General features: G+C 39.8%; 1 protein-coding gene across 5 annotated transcripts in view; it reads left to right on the top strand.

Moving 5' to 3' along the window:
• NTRK2 (neurotrophic receptor tyrosine kinase 2) overlaps positions 1-22,025 on the top strand; it is a 315,336-nt gene that overhangs the window by 13,866 nt on the left and 279,445 nt on the right. For all 5 annotated transcript variants that reach the window (XM_070431418.1, XM_070431417.1, XM_070431419.1 and 2 more), the window contains exons 5-6: positions 18,402-18,476; positions 18,588-18,659. In XM_070431418.1, the coding sequence (XP_070287519.1) occupies positions 18,402-18,476; positions 18,588-18,659 (147 nt within the window). The remainder of the gene's footprint in view (positions 1-18,401; positions 18,477-18,587; positions 18,660-22,025) is intronic.

Raw genomic sequence — 22,025 nt, 5'->3', positions numbered from 1 at the left:
AGTAAGTATTTTTTAAAGTAATATTTGAACATGGTAAGAAATTCTGGTGGTACAAAAGAGTGTATCATGAAAAGTAGTCTCTCTCTAACTAACCCAACAACCCCTCAGTCTCATATCCAGTAGCAGCTTTGACTTAGTTTGCGTGTCTGCCTCCAGAAACATTCTACTCACATAAATGAGTACATGTCTGTCTTTTTGTTTGTACACAACGAGGGCATATATATATATATATATATATATATACCTTCCATTTCCACCTTTAACTATACTCACTGATCTGCATCTTGTTTTTTTTTTTTTAAACTTAACAATGTATTTTCAAAATGTTTCTCTATCAGCATATATACCTAACCTTTTATTTTCACAGCCAGGCAGTAAAGTAATCCATTGAATGAATCAACTTTATTTTACCAACCTCCTTTTAAACAACCTTGTGTGCAAGTTCTTGCACACATGCATGATTTTATCTGTAGATAAACTTTCTAGAATTTGAATCGCAGGGACATTTGCCAGGCATTTGTGATTTTGATAGATATTGCCAAGATGTCTTGCAAGAAGACCACATCACTTTATCCTCCCACCCAAACTGGAAGCACCTGTTTTTCTGCTGCTAAGCCAATACTATTTGTTATCAAACCTTTGACCTTTGCCAATCATCTTCCTGGGAAATAGTATCTCACCATTGTTTTACTTCGTAATTCTGTAATTCTGATCCAGGTTGCAAGTCTTTTTGTGTGTATGTAAGTCATTTGTATTTCTTTTTCAGTGAACTATGTTATCATATCCCTTAGCTCTTTCCTATTTCTATTGGATTAGTGGCTTTTTCAGTCATAAAATCTATTTAACAATGAGAACATTTATACTTCCCCTACTGTTTTGCTTGTCTTCTCATGCTGATTATAGCATTTCCTCCTCCTCCCCCTCCTCCACCACCACCTTTTCTTCATCCTCATTTTCTTGTAACATAGAATTACACTTTTTAAAGCAAAATTTATTATTTCTTTTATGGCTCTTACGTTGTAAATGTGGTTAAGAAGAATCTTCCCCTCTCTAAGAGTATGAAATGAATGTCTTATATTTTCTTTTACTATTACTATTTCATGCTTTTGTATTTAAAGCTTTACTCTATCTGGGTTTTTTTAAATATAAGGCATTTTATTGTATTATTATATTTATTATATTAAAAATTGTTTTATTATTTTTCCAAGATAGATAATCAGACAATCAGGTCTCTTGATACCATTGAGTATATAATTCAACCTTTTCCTCACTAAATCAAAATAAATATGTTTATTTTAATAGACATATTTGTACTATTAAATCACCTTTGTACTTGGGCCTTTTTGGAATTGATCCTAGTCTGATAATCAGTCTGTATGCATGCCAGCACTAAACTTTTTTTTTTATCTCCTAAAGCTTCATATTATTGTTATTATAATTTTTATTGGATTTATTAGGGTTAAATTGCCTTATAAAATTATATAGGATCATGTTATTATTATTTTTTCTACTTGAAGTATTAGTCTTATTCACCAGTCTCTTAATTCAGAATTTTTAGGATTAGTCTTGCATAATAATTTTTCCGTATGAATTTAGGAACTGCTTGCCTAGCTCCACCCACATTATACAGTATTGCTGTTTTAAATTAAGATATCACTCCATTTATATATTTAAACAAGTCTTAACAAGTCTTCAAAGCCCTGTATCCTCAAATTCAAACCTCTAGCCTCATTTTTTGTCCCTCCTTTTGTTCAGTGAGATGATACAGCCACCCTGAGCTTTCAATGCATCTATTGAGCTACGCTGTCACTCATTTCCCAGGCTTCCCGCTGGCCATCTTCTCTTCCTGGAGCACTATTTCCTTGACTTCTGTCTCTGGCTAACTTCCTTGGCCTCCCTACTTCTGGGCTGTGTCTTCACCACGTGCTCATATATCTTACAGCCCCATGCATTCCCCAATCCCAGCATAGGTAACTTAACATTATAAATGCACTGCTGGCTACCCGTCTATAGACACCATTAGAATATAAACTACATGAAGGCAGGGACTATGTGGGTCTTGCTTACTGCTCTTCCCTGACACCCAGTACAGTGTCCTAGATCCCCACATTATACACATACATGTGGATGTACCCACCTCCCTCTACAAATCTATCATTTAGAGGTCCAAGTAAGAGTATTTACTAATAGTTATTTAGGTCGCCATTATGCAAATTTCTAGATTTGACTTTTTCAAAGTCATTGAGTTAAGATGTGTTTTTTAAAAAATAAATAACTTCTATGGAATTAAATAGCACAGCATTAGTTCATAAGCAGTAAGAAATCAATTCATTATAGAGACACAGCATAGCTGGAGAGGAAGAAAGACAAAGCTTTGATGAGCCAGCTGATTCTGTATCCAACAGGGAGGAGGGGCAGGGAAGAGATGGAGGATGAGGGCAAGCAGATGAGAGGTACACAAGAGGCTAGCTGGCTCAACAACAGAGGTGAATCTGGGGGAAAAGAATCATTCCAGGGACATCTGATTCCAGCAAACAAATCGGTCTAATGAGAAGGAGTTGTGCCTTTTCTGTTGTGTAATAGCTAATAATGATATCCCTGTGGATCGATTGTAGTTTTCCCTATGACTGCATTTATGATGCTTCACTTAAAAAGCGATTCTGGTGTGAGATTTCAGATGTGATTTGTCCTTCTTATAGTGTGGGTGGTAGAGACTGTTCATTTTTTCTCGAAGAATGGCAGACATCAGGTATAAAAAGACAGTGTGGCAGGTGCCGTGTAATGGACCATCTGATGCATGTACTTTTGTGCCTTTTCAATCAAGGTGCACACATGGGCTGATTCTATGACTGTTTCCTGGGGTTTCTTTATATTTATAGTAATAACACTATTATACATCTTGCTACTTGTTTGGAAAACTGATCATAAAACAACTGATAGACATAGGAGACTGGAGGGCTCTTAAAATAGAGCAGGGAAGTATATAGGTGAACAGATTGTGTTGAATAATCCAAAATGATAATTCTCCCTTGAGATAAATAGCATCCATTTATTTATGTTTACATGATGCAGTATGTTTATAATATACATGCAAATAAAAATAGACTCCATATCTATTTTGAAAGTTAATTTTTAAAAAAGAATGGGCATTATAGATCCAACATATGATGTTAAACTCTGATGAGAAAAGTCTTATTTTTGGTTGAATCATTGTTTCTCAAGGTAAGCCTAGTTGACCCTTTGGGATTTAACTTCTTAGCCATCTCCTTTATTCTTTAAGGAAACTGCTTTCTCACTAATAAAAAGTGCCTGATGCTCAAAACTCAGAGGGAAGGTAGGGGAGGGAGGGGGTGAGGGGGAGGGAGCAACCAAAGGACTTGTATGCATGCATACAAGCATAAACGATGGATGTGGACAACAGGGGGTGAGGGTGAGGGCAGGATTGGGGGGATGAGAGGACATTGGGGGGATAAGGACACATTTGTAATATCTTAATCAATAAAGGGAATAAAAGTGTCTTCTGGAGTTTAACTTCCTGGCGCCTTGATGGCACTATTGAGCCTTTTGTTTACTCCAGCCTAGCCTAGAATGCACTCTATCATTAACTCTCCTTTCATTGTATTTTATATCCATACATGTCCAGTTTAGAGGGCAGTATGTATTTGTTGACAAAGTCATTTCAGGATAGCTGAAATGAAAGACAGGAATTGACTGTTTATACATGCATGAGTGGATTGGTTGATTGATGAGTTCATTCATTTATTTAGTCAATTAGTCAATTAGCAAGTCTATATTTTACATGTCCTCCCACCAGGCTCTTTTCTGGGTCCTGGGTAATGAGACTTAGGCCGGCTCCTACCATTTGTGTGGCCTGTTGAAGGGCACCAGTGGAGGTCTTCAGTCAGATCACTTCTGTCTCACAGCTGTGTAGACAATCCATCCTACACATCTAGGCTCCAGTAACACCACCACAGACAGCAGTTTGAACCTCCCCGCCCCCCACTGCCTCGTGCCTAGGGACATGCATATCCACAACAGATCCACAGAAAAGGCCTACATAGGCCCTGGGATTGGGCTCATGGTCTTTGGATAGGGAATTCTGGGATCCTACTAGGTCAAGAGAAAGGTGCCATTTCCAGGTCAGAGCATCCTGTTGGCCCTGTGACTTCTTGCTTCATACAGAGGAACTCAGTTGGAGGAGAACCAGAGTGAAAGCCTCTGTCCTGCCTGAGTCCACTGCCCAGAGGAAAGGGCACAAGGGACAAGGCTGTTTGGGCCTCTGCCTTGTATCTGGCCTCCGCATTATGGTAGCTTTGTGCTATGATGACGCTGCGGAAGTGCAGGGCTTATGCCAGGGGAGCAGGCAGTGGGGTGGCCAGGATCTCCATGCTTCTCCCATTGGAAGGCCCCCTCTCTTCAGAGGATTTCTCAGTCACGGGGTCCATGTTTCCACAAGGACAGCATGCACAGGATTCCCTTCTGACTTGTATTACAACAAGCTCATGATATCACAGACATAGACAGACCAGCAAAGCAGAGATCTGTCCCTGGCAGTTCATGGGTAAACATCTGTGGCTACCAGCTCCTATCTTTCTCTCTTCCCCTTACAGATTTTATTAGTACCCTGAAAGGTCTAGATATGAATGTAATATTTTAAGAATCAGCTCATTATGGCTGAATATATATTTGCTGGTACCATAGGAGGGATCCTAAGATTGTGAAAACTGTGCCTAAAAAGTTCCTTTCCTCAATATTTTTTTTCCAAGCTAAAAAATTATTGAACATGTCATTTGTGCATAGGTGATCGGCACCTTAATTTTTCATTTTCTTTTTTTTTTAAACATATATTTTATTGATTTTTTTCAGAGAGGAAGGGAGAGGGATAGAGTTAGAAACATCGATGAGAGAGAAACATCGATCAGCTGCCTCCTGCACATCTCCTACTGGGGATGTGCCCGCAACCCAGGTACATGCCCTTGACCGGAATCGAACCTGGGACCCTTCAGTCCGCAGGCCGACGCTCTATCCATTGCGCCAAACCGGTTAGGGCAATTTTTTATTTTCTTGAGGTATTGTGTAGGGGAGTGCTATAGGTTGTGAAGCAGGATTACTTGGTGGGTTAAGAGCCCACCCCACTCTGAAGCTGGTCTGCCCCTACTACTTGAGACTAATTATTAAAGCTCTGTGTGCCTCACTTTCTCCACCCGTAAAAGGAGAAAATAATAGTACCTTTCTCTGTGGGTTTCTGTGAGGTTAAAATGAGCTGATGCATGTAAAATGTTTGTACCAGTGCCTAACACATAGTAAGAACTTGACTGTTAGTTTTTATTCTGTGAGTCTATCCTAACCATATTTTGAAGGACAGTGGGCTCTATAGGGGGTGGGGAGGATGGAAAAGCAAAAGAATCTGCTTTGAGTATGGCACTGGACAGGTGTGGGGTTAAGGGGACAGATGTGCAGCCTTGGCATGCCCTTTGCTTGTTGGCATAGTTCTCTCATCTTGTGGGACCAAGTGTGCTCAGCTGATTGGGATATTGACCATTTGTGTGCTGAGCAATCATGGGTCAGACTCAGCCACTATTATGCAGGTCATGGTCTTGCTCTGCCACTGTTTGTTCGATAGTCCTGGTCCATTTCATTTATTAGATTGTTTACAACAGTTGTCCTGGACGCTGGAGGTCATCAGTCAGTTTGTACTTCATTTTCTCTTTTAACTGTCATTCTCACTCTTTAATTGCAAGGCCTTTAAAGAATGCTTTCTCTCTCTCTCTCATTGTGGTAAATACACATAGCATAAAATTTACCATCTCAACCATTTTTACATGTATGATTCAGAGGCAATAAGTACATTCAAGTTGTGCAAGCAACACCACTATTCATTTCCAGAACTTTTTATTTTGCAAAACTGAAACCATTAAACAACTCCCCATTCCCCTATCGCTAGCTTCTGGCAACCACCATTCTACTTTCTGTCTCCATGCATCTGACTATTCTAGGTACCTCAAAAATATGTCTTTTTGAATAATGGTATATCTCAAACTAAAATTTTTTTTTTTTTAAAATAAGAGACTTGTTTAGGATTTTAAAATTCACTCACACTTTCCATCTGCAAAATAGCTTTTCTTTATTGTGGCCTTACACAACCACTTATGACTGGGATCTTTTCCCACCAGCATCTTTGTAGTTTAATGCCAAAGAAAGAATCTCTAACCTTCTATAAAAGTGACTGAAGGTTAACATGTGATGTGAAACCGGTGAGGATAAAATTGGAAGTGTCCCTTATATTCTATCGCTCTTCTTACTCCCACAGCCTATAAAAATTGGCTGAAGAATTGTGCCCAAATCAAAACAGACCTTCACAGAGATCCTAAAATTTCACCACTCAAATCATTCTCTTTTCTTGACATTATGCCCGATGCTGTTTTCTCTGTGCCGTGCTTGATCTATCCCGAAGTTGGAGCAGAAATATTTAGTTCCACAAATTCTCTTCATATGAAATGATTTGACCTGACCAGAGGCCAAGAGCTTTCAAAGCTGTGTTCTGCTGTGATTAGTGCTGACTTGAATGCTTCTTAGAATTCTTAGTGCCTGGGCTAATCATTGGACGCTCTTTTTTTGCTAGTCATAAATGAAACACTGACCCGCCTGAAATAACAGAGAAAGAGGAAAAAATATATTTTTAAAAAGTTAATTTATGTGTTGGTTTGGAGTCGCAAGATGATTTCACTTATTTATGACCATTCACTCTGAAACTCAAGTGAATCATGGATGAAATGATTTACTAACCATTTCTTGAAAACAAGTATAAGATAATGGCCACTGAGTTTGTATGGAACACATATCAGAAATGTTGCAGGTGACCAGTATTTAAATAACTGATGATAATTATTTTATACAATAAGGTTTGTAAGGTAAAAATGAGGGGAAGGGCGCGAATGAGGAATAAAAAAGGAATAAAAAATGGACCCCCCCGCTCATTGTAAGGGTTGACTTAGTTGCTGGAACCGAGTACAACAGTTGTGCTCAACTTCCTGGCAGGGAAAAGAGAAGCTCATTATTAGGAAGGAGAATGCCTCCTAATTCCACAGGAACATGGCTTTGTCTGGCACTGTGTTCTGAAAGGAATTTCTCTTGCAGGGGACAATGAGTGATGTAATTCATAGCTCTTATGAAAAATGCAAAAGTGGATTTATTTCTTCTTATTGAGAAGGCCGGTGAAAGTTGGGGGATGTGATGAGGACCCCCATTCTGCAAGGAGGCTGAAGTGGTTCAGGAATTTAATCTCCCAGTGCTGCGTTTATCAAATGGTTAGGACATGGGGTCTTAGTCCCCCACCCCCACATACCTTCTGCTGAGCCTGGCTTTGCTAGAAGTTGGACTGCATGTGCCTTGAAGTTGACCCTTCTGACCACAGCTTGGACATTTTCATCTCCCTTGCTGGTTAAGGCCAGATCCAATCTTCTTGGAAACCAGACAACCAGATGGTCAGGCTGACATCCTTTTACAAAGACCAAGCCGCCTGCCTGCGTGCTCATCCAGGTGGAAGCCACCCGGTCCCCGGACCAAGATGAACTGCGGAGGACCCAGCGGGCAGATCCAGGCTGTGGGGAAGCAGCCCTTTGCCTCAGAACATGGACAGATGCTCAACTGAGACTGCAGAGTTCCACCCACAGGGCACAGCAGAGATGGTTTTAGCTTAGGAGCTGTTAGGAGCAGGTGTGATCATCCTCTTTCCAGCCAGAGGAGAGGCCCCTCAGCCTCCCGGGGTGCCCCAGGCGGAGAGGGATGGCCTCTCACGGGCCTGCCTGATAAATTAGCTGCAGAACACGCCAAAAGTCACCCGATGAGCTGACTTGTGTTCATGGTGGTTTCATATTGACTGATGTCAGAGGACACCTTCCCAAAATAAAAACTTTGGCTTAAATATAGCTTAAGCTTGCTTCTTGACAGTAGTTTGATATCAGGACCATTTCTGCCATGGGCTCCTCATCTAATATGCTGAAACGGTGTCATGATACATATTTACTTACTTGATTCTCATTTGCTCTGGTAGGTTTTTGTGACCTATCGAAAGATCTGAGACCTAATGTGAAATATACAGGGTGTCCCTGCAAAAATGTATACACATGTAACAGGGGATAGCTCAATTGATGTTTCTTTCTTTTCAGATTTAATCCATTGGAATTAATAATTATTCAAAGTGTGTATACATGTTTTTGGGACACCCTATATAACGATATGAAGCAAATTAGTTGGAAGGAAAATAATTTTTTTTTTTTTGGTTAGGAAAGAAACACATCCCTTTTTCCTCCTGGGTATTTATTTACCACTGTGCAAAGTATAAAATTATACTTGGATATGTTGTGTCTGTATTAGTTAGCTTTTAACAACAGAGGAAGTTTCTGAAGGTTCTGGACAGGTAGATGTAGCTTGTTTGAAAACATGATGTATTTTCATTGTGGTCTCTGTGTCCCTTTGTTTGATGAGATTCCATTTCAGGATCTCTGTGCATGGAGAAGACATATCAATGTCGGAGAATAGTTGGGGCATTGAAGTCTCAGAGGAAATTACAAGCAAGAATTATGTCAGGTGTCATAAAATCTTTCCACGGGCCCGTGAAATAGCTGACGTTGGTTGGGAATGTTACCAACTGGAAATGTGCCCCAACATCCCAGGGGCACTGTCACTCACCTTGTCCTAACTGTGGCCAGGAAGAAATGCTAGTCCAGTTTGGCAGACCTTCTGTTTTTTTTTTTGTTTGTTTGTTTGCCTTAAGAAAATATGGAAGATCATATTTCTAAAATGTGAAATCTTTCCATTTTGAAAAGTGAGTGGCTAATAAGACACATAGGAAAACAAAGGACCCTGGGTCTGGGCCCCATGTTGTTGCTGTGACTTCTGGTCAACCAGTTTATAAGGTTTTCCATCACATTCTTTGTAGGCTGGGGTCCAATCCTAAGCCTGCAGGAAAGGCTGTTATTTAATTTAAGTCAAATGAAATTTACATTTTCCTAGTGAAGATGGATGTGTTTTATGTGGAAAGCCAACTTTAAGGTCTTTTTCTAGAATTTATTTTTCTGGTCATAAGTTGTAGTGTTTCTTGTTGGGAACCTCCTTGTTCATAGAGGTGGGTAAGAAAAAGGTATATAAATATTCAGAGAGAAAGCCAGAGTGTAAGTTTTTCCGTCATAATATTTGGCTGAAACTTTCTTGTAACTTGTGTACTGAAGGGAACTGAGATATTATTATCAAGTCCAAATTTCCTCTTTCACCGGTGTGGGCACTGGTGGCTAACTGAGATTAAGCTCATCGGGTAGTTAGTGACAAGCCAGCCCTTGAACCTTGGTCTTCTGCTCATTGTTCATAATAATTAGCATTAATTGAGAGCAGTTTCCTTTTCCTAATTTTCCCAACCACTCCATGAGGCAGTTACTGTTGTTATTCCATTTTATAGACAAGTAAATTGAGGCATAGGGGCTGGCCCCAGGCCAAACAGCTAGTAAGAGGTGAAGCTAGTGCAGTGGGTTTATCCCTCACACTATACCACTTATATTCTTTTCTAGACACTTGGATTCTTAAATTCCTAGGGATGTCCTAGAAGCTGTAGTTCTTAGAGCTGCAGAAGAATCGGTAGAAGATAAATGAATATCTCCTCTTACAGCTCTATGTAGATATACTACACGGGAGTATCCTGTAAGATGTCCTCATTCCTTTTCATTGACTATTGATTTTAGGCCATGATTATTCGTGAAGGTCCACTTTGCAGAAATTTTAGAAATTATTCCTTATTGAAGACGCTAGATTTACACGTCTTGTAGTCCCACTGGTGTGGTACAGTGGCTATGAGCTCGAAAATCAAGGCAAGTAGATCTGGGTGCAAATCCTGTTTGGGCAGCTATGTGAACTTCAGGAAGTGACCTGGCATGGTTGGGCCCCAGTTTTCCCTTTTGAAAAGTGGAAACAATCATAGTGCTTCCCTGGTAACATTGTTGTGTTCAGGGAGACAATCCCTGGGCACTCCAGTGCCTGGCACACAGTTAGCACTCTATAACAGGAATTACTGATGCTACTTCTATGCTAATGGCCAAGGAAAGGTGGAAGTGCTGATGCTACCCAGCATGTCCTAGCAGGTGGTTCACATTCAGATTTTGAGCATGCTCTTTTGCTGTTCTCTACATTAGGTCTTCACAGTGGGGGTGGTGTTTCCTGTCTTAAGAATGAAGTTCTGCTATGGCCCGTCATGGATTGACTATCATAACTCTTTCTCAGCATTTTGCTGAGAAACTGAAGCTGCCTGGTTGTGGACTAGGACAAAGGAGTATTTTTTAGAGGATTATTATATTCCCTATGATGGAAATCCTGTGGCAGAGAGGATCCTGTAAGAGTTGAAATGCCTCACCCCATGCTGTAAGCCAGGGAACATATCACAATTCCTTTTGGCTGTTAGGTTTTACCTACTTTTATTAGGTTATTTAGTTATTTGGTGTGTGTGTGTTGGGGGGGGGGGGGCGGGGTGGTGAGGGTAGGGAGGTTGGCCCAGGTAGAATGAAATGATTCCATTAGATACATTCATTGCTGTTACCATTTCTTTTCAATATATTACCAACGTACAGTTCAGGTAATGAAGTCTAAGCTAAAGATAAATTTTATTTTAGAGGATACCGCTGTTAGGCTAATACACATGAAGAAAAGCTGCATTAGAAACAACTCTTTGTTGCTCAAGAAGATTACCTAGAGGAATTATTTGATAGGTTCTTATTCTTTTTTTTTTTCTTTTCTTTTTTATTTGATAGGTTCTTAAAGCCTGTGTGAAATCTATTAAAATGGGATGAGGACCCTTTCTGGGAACCTGTAATTCAAAAATGCTTCTGTGAATTTTTCCTAAATTTACCTCTTCTCTCTTCTTTTCAAAAAAAAAAAAAAAAAAAATTACCAGTAAGCATTTTGCTAAGCCCGAGGAGAGGAAATTCTTTACCCTCAAGAAAATGTCTTAGCAAAGGTCCTAGATGTCCAGTTGAAGTTGGAGAAGCTTTGGTGATGATACAAAATAAGATGGCAGATAGTAGATACTTGGCTTATGTGCATATTCTTTATATGTTGACTTTCTGGTCCCTCTTCAAGGCCTGAGCTTTATTTAAGCCTTTGTTGACCTGCCCAATCATATCTTGTCATTCCTCCCAGATGCTGTATCTCTGCTTGGAATCTTCACTTTTGTATCCATCAAAGACTGTGGCAGTGAGCCATGTCCCCAGAGAGCATCGCCTCTTTTAAGGTTAAGAACCTTGGAGCCCAACTGGCGTGGCTCAGTGGTTGAGCATCAACCTATGAACCAGGAGATCACAGGTTCAATTCCCAGTCAGGGCACATGCTTGGGTTGCAGGCTCAATCCCCAATAGGGGGCATGCAGAAGGCAGCCAATCAATGATTCTCTCTCATCATTGATGTTTCTACCTCTGTCTCCCTCTCCCTTCCTCTCTGAAATCAATAAGAATATATTTTTTAAAAAAGAAGCTTGGATATCTATCTTCATGGATCTAAAGGTTCTTGGAGGCAATTTCTAGTCTTAACATTCCTGAGACTGAGGGGTTTGGTGGCAAATAAGTGCTCATTTTCCAAAGGCAATTAATTTTTATATTTAAAAAGATAACTACTGTAGTTAGTTGGAATGTGTTGTGTGTTTGTGATCCAAATTCACTCCTAGATTGGACAAATTTTGCTTTCAAAATTGGCTCTCCATCTTCCTCTGTTACTGTCTTTCCCTGTTTTCTACATGATAAATGAAGTTATTTTCTATTATCACAATTTTCATTTAGTATTTACTATGCATCTTTCATGAACATGTGTGTTTGTGTCTGGTCTTTTCAGTGGGGTAATAAAAGTCCACATGGAAGATGCTTAGGTCTGTTTGATTGTGCTAAGTCCACTGGCATTCGTGAGAATCAGCCCTGTGAGTGCATGAAATGGAGATGCAGTGAGATGGATAAAACTCCTTAATTTGAAGAGTTAGTGGTTCAGCTGGGGAGTCAGATAGGTTCATGGAAAAATGCAAATGTGGGTACAAAGAGTACCTCCATTTCTTCTAATTCTTAATTACAAAGTTGGAAAATGCTTGCCAAATGATGGAAAAAACATGTTGTGATTGCAAGGAGCCTTTTTGGGTTGCGTAGAAATCAAGCAACATTTCAGATTGACTGGGCCCCAGAAGAGATTGAGGTGAATCCATTAAGAAGTGCTTTGAATATGGGATCCAATATTTAGGGCAATAGATAGCGGCCTTAGGATGTAGTAAAAGTGAAAACTTTTGATACTATGATACTATGAGGTCCACCCTAGAGGCCTTTATATGAATTCAAGAATGGAGGAAGGCATATTTGGGCAAAACAGGTTGGTTGATGGCCAAGAATGATTCCACAGAGATTGCTGATGAAGGAGTGGAAGGAGTGGGCCAGAGGGAATGGGAGTCCCAGGAGCTAAGTGAGAGGAATTCTTAAGGAGTATCAAATTAAAATAAATTCAATTCAATGAGTCTCTTTGTCACTGTTCAAAGGCTTCATAAAAATAGAATGAAGGCAACCTCTGCAGGTTTGAAGGGCAGAAGCTTGGTTTTCCATGAAGAACCAAAGCTCTGCTGAACTCATGAGATTCTTATTGGGACAAGCCCTGGGACATGGGCCCTGGGGGATGGTTAGGGGAGTTAGGAATTGTCATGGAGAGAAAGCTTTTAAGAAAGGCCTGTGTTAAATGCTGGGCCTTCCCTCTGCTTCACTGGAAATGAAACTGTTCTCAGAGATGTGTTTTATTAAGCAAAGCTTGACTCAGTACAGAGCCCTCAGAGTTTGACAGCACTGTGACTGGAGTGATGGGAAATGGTTTTCTGGGGGGAAAGCTGGTGGTGCATCTTTCATTTGTCTGCCCTGGCCTGTCTCTTCCTCTCCCCTTCCTGACCCCCGGTGGTCTCTGAGCAGTGCAATGAGATGGGAGAACCCAGAAGACCTGGTGTTGTCAAGATCCTCCTGGAGATACGTGGACATCACCAGTAGGGGGCAGCCCAGCTCCTTAGTCTCCTGGTTCCCGTGGAGCAGCTCTGGGGCAGGGAGCAGAGGTTTTCAGACTTCTGTCTTTTGGGTGGTTCAGGGAACTAGAACTTAGGCCCAGGTGTATTTGTCCACTGAGTAACTGAGAAGCCCTGGAGTTCAGCTTCTCTGCAGTCATTTCACCTCTATGCGTTTCTCTGTCTCTTTCCCTCCCTCCCTCCTTTCCTCCTCCTCCCCTCTCTCCCTCCCTCCCTCCCTTTCTTCCCTCTTCATAAATTTTTTTAAAAGAAAAAGAAAAACCAAAAACACAATGATATAACAATAACTTCATGTACTTATATCCAGAACTGACACGTCAACATTTTGGTCTTCGTTGCTACAAGTCTTTTCTCCTCTGATAAAAGAGTTTAGTAGTTTAATAAAATAAATACTTTAACAGCTTATTTCTTAATCCGAGACCCATTCTCCTTTCCCAAAGTGATCTTACTTGTAATTTTTTTATACTTCACATGTATACTTGACTATGAACATTATTGGTTGTTTTCTGTATATTTTTTGAAAAAACAAGACAAACAAATAAACAAACAAACAAACAAAAACTCATAGACACAGACAACAGTATAGTGGTTACCAGAGAGAAGGGGGTGGGGCAGGTAGAAGAGGGTAAAGGGGATCAAGTACATGGTGACAGAAGGAAATTTGACTTTGGGTACAATATACAGATGATTCATTATAGAATTCTACCGTTGAAACCTATGTAATTTTATTAGCCAATGTCACCCCCATAAATTCAATACCTTTTTAAAGTTTGCATTAGTTGTTTTATATTATATGCATATATTATTATGCATTTTTCCTCATTTAACATGAAGATTACTTTCTGCTCAAACATAAAGATCTGGTTCAATTCAACTTATGAATTTAACACATCTTACTTTTTTCAGTTTTTTAAATTTATTTATTTTTAATTTATTTTAAAATATATTTTTATAGATTTCAGAGAGGAAGGGAGGAGGAGAGGTAGATAGAAACATCAATGATGAGAGAGAATCATTGTTCAGCTGCCTCCGGCACACCCCACACTGGAGATGGAGCCTGCAACCTGGGCATGTGCCCTGACTGGGAATCAAACTGTGACCTCCTGGTTCATAGGTTGATGCTCAAACACTGAGCAACAGCAGCTGGGCTTTTTAAAAAATTAAATTTATTAAAGTAAAATTGGCTAATACCATTATATAAATTCAAGGAGTACATTATAATTTGATATCTGTATATTTTATTGTATGCTCACCTCCAAAATACAATTTCCTTCTGTTACCGTGCATCTGACCCCCTTTCCCTAATTCACCATCTCCCTACCTCTCTCTCTATGTGGTAGCCAGCATTCTGTTGTCTGTATCTGTGAGTCTGGCTTTGTTTTGTTACTTTTTTGTTTTATATTCCACGTATGAGTGAAGTCATAAGGTTCTTGTACTTTTCTGTCTGATTTATTCCACTTAGCATAATACCTTCAAGATCCATCTATGTTGTCACAAACGACAATGTTTCATCTTTTTTTTTTTTTTTTTTTATGGCTGAGTAGTTACTGTATTGATGGACACTTGGGTTGTTCCCAAATTTTGATTCTGACCGTAAATATAGTGAATATTCATGTATATGTCTCCTTGTGTGCATGTGTGAGAATTTCTCTTGGGTGAATACCTGGAAATGGAATAGCTGGGCTATGAAGTATGCCAATTTATAATTTTCTAGGATACTGGTAAATTGCTCTTCAAAGTGGTTATACCAATTTCTTCTCCCTCCAACAATGTAAGAGAAATTCTTCACATCCTTCGAAATGTTTTATAGTGCCAATCTTTAAACATTTTGTCACTTTAGTGTGAGAGGAATGTCATTATTTAATTTGCATTTCAGATTCCTTATAGTGTGAGCAGTTTTTAAAATATGTTTCTTGGCCATGGAGTTTCCCCTTTGTCAATTGTCTGTTATTAATTTCACTGGCTTCTTTTCTAGTCCTGTGATTGCTCAATGGTAGTGAAGGATAGCTCTTAGGGGTAGATTTCATGATCATATAACCAGCAGCTATCATGTGGGCACCTCTGCAGATGGTAACTTATGAAGGGGAATTCCTGGCATCTGAGAGGACACTTGCCGACCTTTTAATATAGTTCTGTGATTTTCCCATTTTGAACAGGAGAAAAAAATCATTATTTATCTAAGAAATTCCTGTCTCCACAGTGGAAGAGTATTCTCTAGTGACCATTTTTTCATAATTTTATATGGTTCTTTTGATGGTTTTCCACAAAATCGCCTGTCTAGTCTTAGATCTGAGAGGAGTTACGTTTTGCTTAATGTCTGACTTATTTTCATCTCATGAACACTATAAATTTACCATTGACCAAATTTATGTCCCATTCCTTCTTTTCTTGGGCATTGGTGACTATAAAACCTAGAAATAAGCTTGTGGCTTTTTTCTAACAAGTATACACATTTTAAAACCTAATTTCTAGCTCCGTTGATGTCTCTGCCCTTGCTTTTCTTTCTTGTATGACTTCCATTTTTATTTATGCTAGTTCACTATATTTTGTCGAGTACAACTAGGGAGTTTATGAATTAAAAATCTGGTGTAATCAATGTGTTTCTCTCACATAGATGTTTCTTTCTCTGTTCCTCTCTCTTCCACTCTCCCTAAAAATCAACAGAAAAATATCCTCGGGCGAGAATTAACAAAAATACAAAACAAAACAAAAGCCCTAGCTGGATAGAGTGTCAACTTGCAGACCAAAGGGTTCCAGGTTCAATTATGGTCATGGGCATGTACCTTGGTTGCAGGCTCCTCCCTGGTTTGGGCCCTGGTCAGGGCATGTGCAGGAGGCAACCGATGGATGTGTTTCTCTCACATCGATGTTTCTTTCTCTGTTTTTCCCTCTCTCTTCCACTCTCCCTAACAGTCAATGGAAAAATATCCTCCGGTGAGGATTAATAACAACCCCTCCCCAAATCTGGTGAAAAGTGTAATAAAAATAAAATGAAGGGCATAAATAACATAAAGAGAAATGCTCTGTGCCTCAGTTGATTAAGGACCTGTTGGCGTTGGGCCCCTGTCATAAGCATGGAGGATACAATGATGTCTAGACAAAGAGAGTTGAGATTTTCAGAACACTGACAGCCACCATGCTCGGGCAACTATAAGGAGTGGATAGGTTTCTCTGAAAATCTTGATTGTGAGCCCAAGTGAAACCTTACCCCACACTACTTACCCCTTTTACCACGATTGCATGGAAAAAGCATTAAAATTTAGGGCTCCCTGGAATCCATCTTTTATTGGGAGATAATTTGGAAGGAGGTCACTGTGATCTCTATTAAAAATGTTAGTGGAATGAAAATCTTGGAAAATGCATTTAATGTGTGATAATTTTAAGCATTTAATAAAAACTCTTGATGTTGAAAATTGTTGTTTGAGCATTAGGTTGGAGTCTTAAAATGTTTCCTTCTGCGTGCGGTAGAAAGAGATAAGAGAATGAATCCTTTCTGCACATCTACTAGTAGTAAGTGCCAGGCCCTGGGTGTCAGGGAGAACCAAGATCTTTGAGTAGAAGATGGCTTTCTACCTTGGAAGTTGCATTTTTATATAATGGGGATAATGTTTATGTGAGTCCTTTTAAAATTATTTCTCTTTGGTGTAATTTTATTCCCTCAGAGCATTTACTCATTTATTTCTAAAATTTGTTTTCTAGAAATGGGTGCACCAACTCTTACCATAAATATTTTTTGTTTCATTTTTGGATTAGGTGGAAGGGACCTATAGATGCTGCATCTTCTCTCCAATTGGTTACTTTTAAATTTTTTCCCATTTTAACTTATGTTGGTAACAGCAGGATTATATATTTGTTTTCAGTGCCTTAATTGCAATATTTTATGTATCTTAATGAAAAAGAAAGAAAAAATGTATCATAGCACAACTTCCTATAGTGACTTTAGAGCTCTAAGGGTTGTCAATACATCCATTAGGATATCCATCCATCCATCCTTTATCTGTTGAATAGCTACTTTGTGCAAGGTACTTTGGTAGATGTGGTGGTGTATATTAAGAACTGTAAAACAGGAGCCACTGTCTTCAAAGAGGTTTTGATCTAAGAAAAATGGACAGACAGGTTCTTGACTATCACAAGGAAATTCCATGGAGACAATTTTAACAGCTTTGTGTTTGTATTACTGGGTCTATATTCTTGGTCATAGGTGACAGAAATTCAGAACAAACTTCACTTAGTGGCATCTGACCTCAGAGATAGCTGGATTCAAAGGCTCAAGTGGCATTTTCAGTGTTCTATCTTTTTTTTTGTATCTCCTATCTCTCTTCTGTGTGTGAATTTATTCCTGGATAGTCCCCTCATGGCAGAAAAATGGAAGCCCCATCCTGTATAATCTTTCAGCTATCACCTGAGAGAAAGAGAGAGAGAGAGAGAGAGAGAGAGAGAGAGAGAGAGAGAGAGAGAAAGAAAGAAAGAAAGAAAGAAAGAAAGAAAGAAAGAAAGAAAGAAAGAAAGAAAGAAAGAGACTGACTCTGTCTGGACCAGCATTCATCTATTTAATTTTAGGGAGGATTCTCATTGGTCTAGTTGAGGTCACATGACCAAGTCTAAGCCCATCATCATGATCAAAGGGATGAAATTCTCTGTCCAGCCAGAGTCACCAGTTTATTCCTATATTTGAGGCTTTGGGAGGTAGAGGAAGGTTCTTACAGAGAGTGCACTAGAGCCATGTGGGGTTTGTGAAATGTGTTTCCTGAAAGGAAAAATTGTTATTGTTACTGACAAAGGCAGAGAGAGGGATGCTGGGCCAGGAAAAGAGAAAGTGGGAAGGAAGGGAGGGAGAGAGAGAAAAGGGGAAGGGAATCTGCTTCAATGTTTTAGGAGCTAAAAGGAGGGAGTGATTGCTTCTCTTGGAATGTGAGGAAAGGTGTCATTTGTCTTGCTTGTGATGATGCCAGCATCCCTGTGGCTATTGCCATAAGGGTGAACTGCCTTTGAGAGACTTGGAAATGAACGCATTTCCAAGTTATTTTCACCTCTATGCACAGGGTGAAAGGGGAGGGAGACTAAAATTGTTAGTTGAAAGAGTGATAAAAATTAAGAAAAATGAAGCCTGGTGAACCTGTCATTGACCTTGACACCTACTCAATCCTGGTTTCTTCTCAATCACACTCACTTTTGCTCCCCTACCTAATTTTTTTTTTTTACATAGTGGGGTTAGGTTGGCTGGGGGAAGATCATGTTGAGCGCTGTGGTAAGATTGTATGGATGTTACCCATTCTTTTATGTTCTGTCTATATTCTGAGTCAATGGTTTTCACTCTGCTTTTTTGCAGTTACATTGCAAATCAGAAAAGGTTAGAAATCATCAACGAGGATGATGTTGAAGCTTACGTGGGACTGAAAAATCTGTGAGTACTCAGGACTTGTGTACTTAATCTCAGAACTTCTTCTTATGTTCTATTAGAGTTAGGTGGCATTCGTCGATTAATTATAACATGCGTGCAATTATGTTTTCATAGGACAATTGTGGATTCAGGATTAAAATTTGTGGCTCATAAAGCATTTCTGAAAAACAGCAACTTACAGCACATGTAAGTAAAAGTTGTCTTTTGCTTCCCCAGGCCCAATTTACTAAAAATTTGTCCTCTCTGCTTATATTCCTTTTCCAACTCTAACCTCACTTTTTAAAAATTAGTACATCTGTGACAATAGCTTAGAATCATTATCTTTGACTTCTGAATAGCGTTAGATGGATATTAGAACAGCTTGTTTATTCCCTTTCATGAATTTCTTGGCCATTTCCATCTTGGACAGAGCAATAGGCCAAGGCAAGAATCTGATGTGAAAACTATGTCCTTGATTCTTTTCCTTGGAATCATGACATTGCCTGGAAGACATTAAACCAGTGGAATGGAAAGACACTGACTTGGCCATGGCCTTTTCAGGGAGCTTACAGTTACTAATGCCATGCCCCCCACAATAGGTCCTCTTTTGAAGTTTCATTTTAAAAAAGCTATCTGTCATGATTGACAGAAGTGGAGAAAAGTCAATCATGGGACATGCCAAAGGTTCAGACAATTATTAATAATAGCAAATGCTTCCCCTGAAGTCATGTTGAAGCTTTGTCAGCTGAAGTCAAGTGTAAATAAATAGGGACAGTGGGAGCTCTTAGGCTGCTGGCTGCTAAATCCTGTTAGATGATAACACTTAGTCAACAAGGTGTGGCCTTTCAAAAAGATTTCATCATTAAACAGAGAATCACACACTCCTAAGCTCACACTGGTGTCCCCATGTCCTGATTTTCAGTGGGACCTTCTGTTGGAGGAATGTCGCCTGCATTCACTGGGCCTTTGGTGCTTTGCAAATTATTTGTAACAATACCTTATGTGTCTCATAGTCACCTGCATTATCTCACTTGGTTTTTCTAACACGTGGTAGGGGAAATCATTTTTATTCCCATTTCATGGACAGAAAATCAGACTGAGGAAGATGTTGGACTTTCTCAGGTACAGAGATTGGAAGTGACAGAATTATGACTCCAGGACTTGCTCCTGGCCATGGTCTTCCAATAAGAGTACAGGAAATAAAATCTGTGTCATCCCTAAGATTCAAGGATCAGCGTTCTGGTAACATCTGTCCTCTTTTTTTCTTGGGGAGACTAGTTCCCCAACTGATTTTCAGGCCGGTTATAAAAGAAATCATTCTCTTAGAGCAGATTGCCTGGGCTCTCTATGGAGATTTTTGATATTATGAAAAACCTTAATTTCATAAAGCCACTAGGTTGACTTCATATTTTATAGGTGGCGTTAATGATGAAGTCACTTTAAAATAAAGCCTATGGAATTAAGATAAAAAGCATTTGGCAAAAATGTGACAAAACTCCAAGGAACTTTATTAACACGTTTCACTAAATGCTGTTTGGCACCATCTCTGCAGTCAGTTTGCCTGAACAAGTCTGATGGCTGCGTAGGCCTTGACAGCATAAACAAGAGAGAAGCTGGAGAGAAGAAAAAAGGCAAAATGCTCTAATGCGGTCACATGTATTAATGACCTCAGTAGTTAATTCTGGTATTTTCATTACACCTGACTTTAGACCCTAATTGCTCAACAACCACATTTTACTGGCTGTTTTACCAAATCATTTCCCCTACTGTTGTGATTTTTGTTTAGTGAGCTATGATTAATTGCAGTGTTAGTAATAGACTAGTTTATTTCTTTATTGTGCCTCTTATATTTTCCCTACTTTCCTTGTTGCAAGCTATTTCTAGGAAACCAAAGCTACCTTGTGTATTTTTGCTACTATATGGTAGAATACTTTTAATGGCATTCTATATATAAAGCCCAGCATCTTCCCTATCTTCCAAAGATGTGCCACTTGAAAATAGGAAACCAATGAAATAGGCCTATCCTATACAGTTTCATTAAAAGCCAATAATTTGGAAGCCCAGTCACTGGGCAGATTGATATTTGTAGGCATAGTTACACAGTAAGGCTAGTGTTCAAACTGTTATGAAGGAATCATGACATGTCCATAAGCTTCATTGATTTATGTCATGAAAGAGGCTCTAATCACCCAACTAAGGAATTAAATTAAGTTGTTGGCTTTTAAGGATGGTGGGGAGGGAGGGGAGAATCAAGTCAAGTGCTTGCCTTTCCAGACCTTAGTCCCAACCTCTGTTTAAGATCAAGAACTTGGAGCAACTGGCTTCCTCTTCCCTGATTTCCCACAAGTAAATTTCACCCTTAACTTGAATATCAGCATCACGGGTGACAGTGAGCTGGGAAGGAAATGTGTATCAGAAGCTGTTTCTTGATGTCCCTGGGATATGCTGATTATCTCTGCTAGTTTCTCCTATGGTATAAAATCCTGCACAAGAGCATTGCACTTGGGGTTTAAGGAAATTCAGATTGGCTCCTGTCTCTCACTTTCAGCACTCCCCTCCATCCTGCTCATATTTGTAGGCCTGGGGACTCTCCAGAGGCCCTGTAACTGGTCACTGAGTTTATTTCTTGGTGCCTTAATTCCTGCCTGGCCCCGGAGAACCCAGAGACTGTGAGAAAAGCCAGCATTTGTGTTTTCCAGGGGCTTTGCAGAGGTGCTAATTAGCTCCTTTGCAAAGTCCTATAATCAAGCAGTAAGAGGATTGTGGATTTTTCCCCTCTCCTCCTCCTTCTTTTTGGCTTTTGGCCCCAATAATAAGTATGGTTCATAAAACTCATCTTGTTCTTTGGCGCGTAACCCAGCTCTGGGTTGTGCTGCTGGCAGCCCAATAGGGGCAGCTGTGCCCGGTGCCGGCTCGCTGGCTGACCCGGGAACCTTGAAAATAAGTATCATTTTTCTTTGCTCCTCTCCTGTTCTTCTTGGAAGGAAGACCAGGTTCCCTTGTACTCCCGCCCCCCCCCCCCCCCCGCCCCCCGCCCCAGAAGGCTTGGGATTTCTGATGAAGATGAAAATATTTGTGTCTCCAAGACTGTGGGGAAGATAGGCAGATTGACTTTTCAATGTATAACACTCCAATGAAAGCCATTCTTAATTCACATTCCAAAAGAAAAGATTTATGTAGGCACACTTTTTAACTTCCTGGCAGAGATTTTTTTCCATGTCGGGGAGCATTCCACGTTCCGTGTGAAAAGAGAAGATGGATGCATAGAAGGAAGTGGGCACCCTTGTGTAGGTAGGGGTTTGGGTGAGTGGAAATGCCAGTATAGAATAAGGCTGGGAGTGGACACATACATACATCCTTGAATTATGTGGCACAAAAGTGGCCCTTTCTATATTCACCAGCTGCCTAGTTTGAGATCATGCATTAGCTCCTGGGTTGTAACCCCTTTCTGAAGGAGACAGGTCAGACACACCCAGATACTTTTAACTTATGATTTTGTTACGCTATTTGACCAGCCTCAGGTCAGGGCCTATTGAAAAGACTACATGTTTGGAACATGTAGGTAAATTCAGT

The sequence above is a fragment of the Myotis yumanensis genome, unplaced genomic scaffold (genome assembly GCF_028538775.1).
Source record: "Myotis yumanensis isolate MYYU_CA2020_CCGP unplaced genomic scaffold, mMyoYum1.0.hap1 SCAF_12, whole genome shotgun sequence".
Taxonomy (NCBI): domain Eukaryota; kingdom Metazoa; phylum Chordata; class Mammalia; order Chiroptera; family Vespertilionidae; genus Myotis; species Myotis yumanensis.
This window is presented reverse-complemented; position numbering and strand designations above follow the sequence as displayed.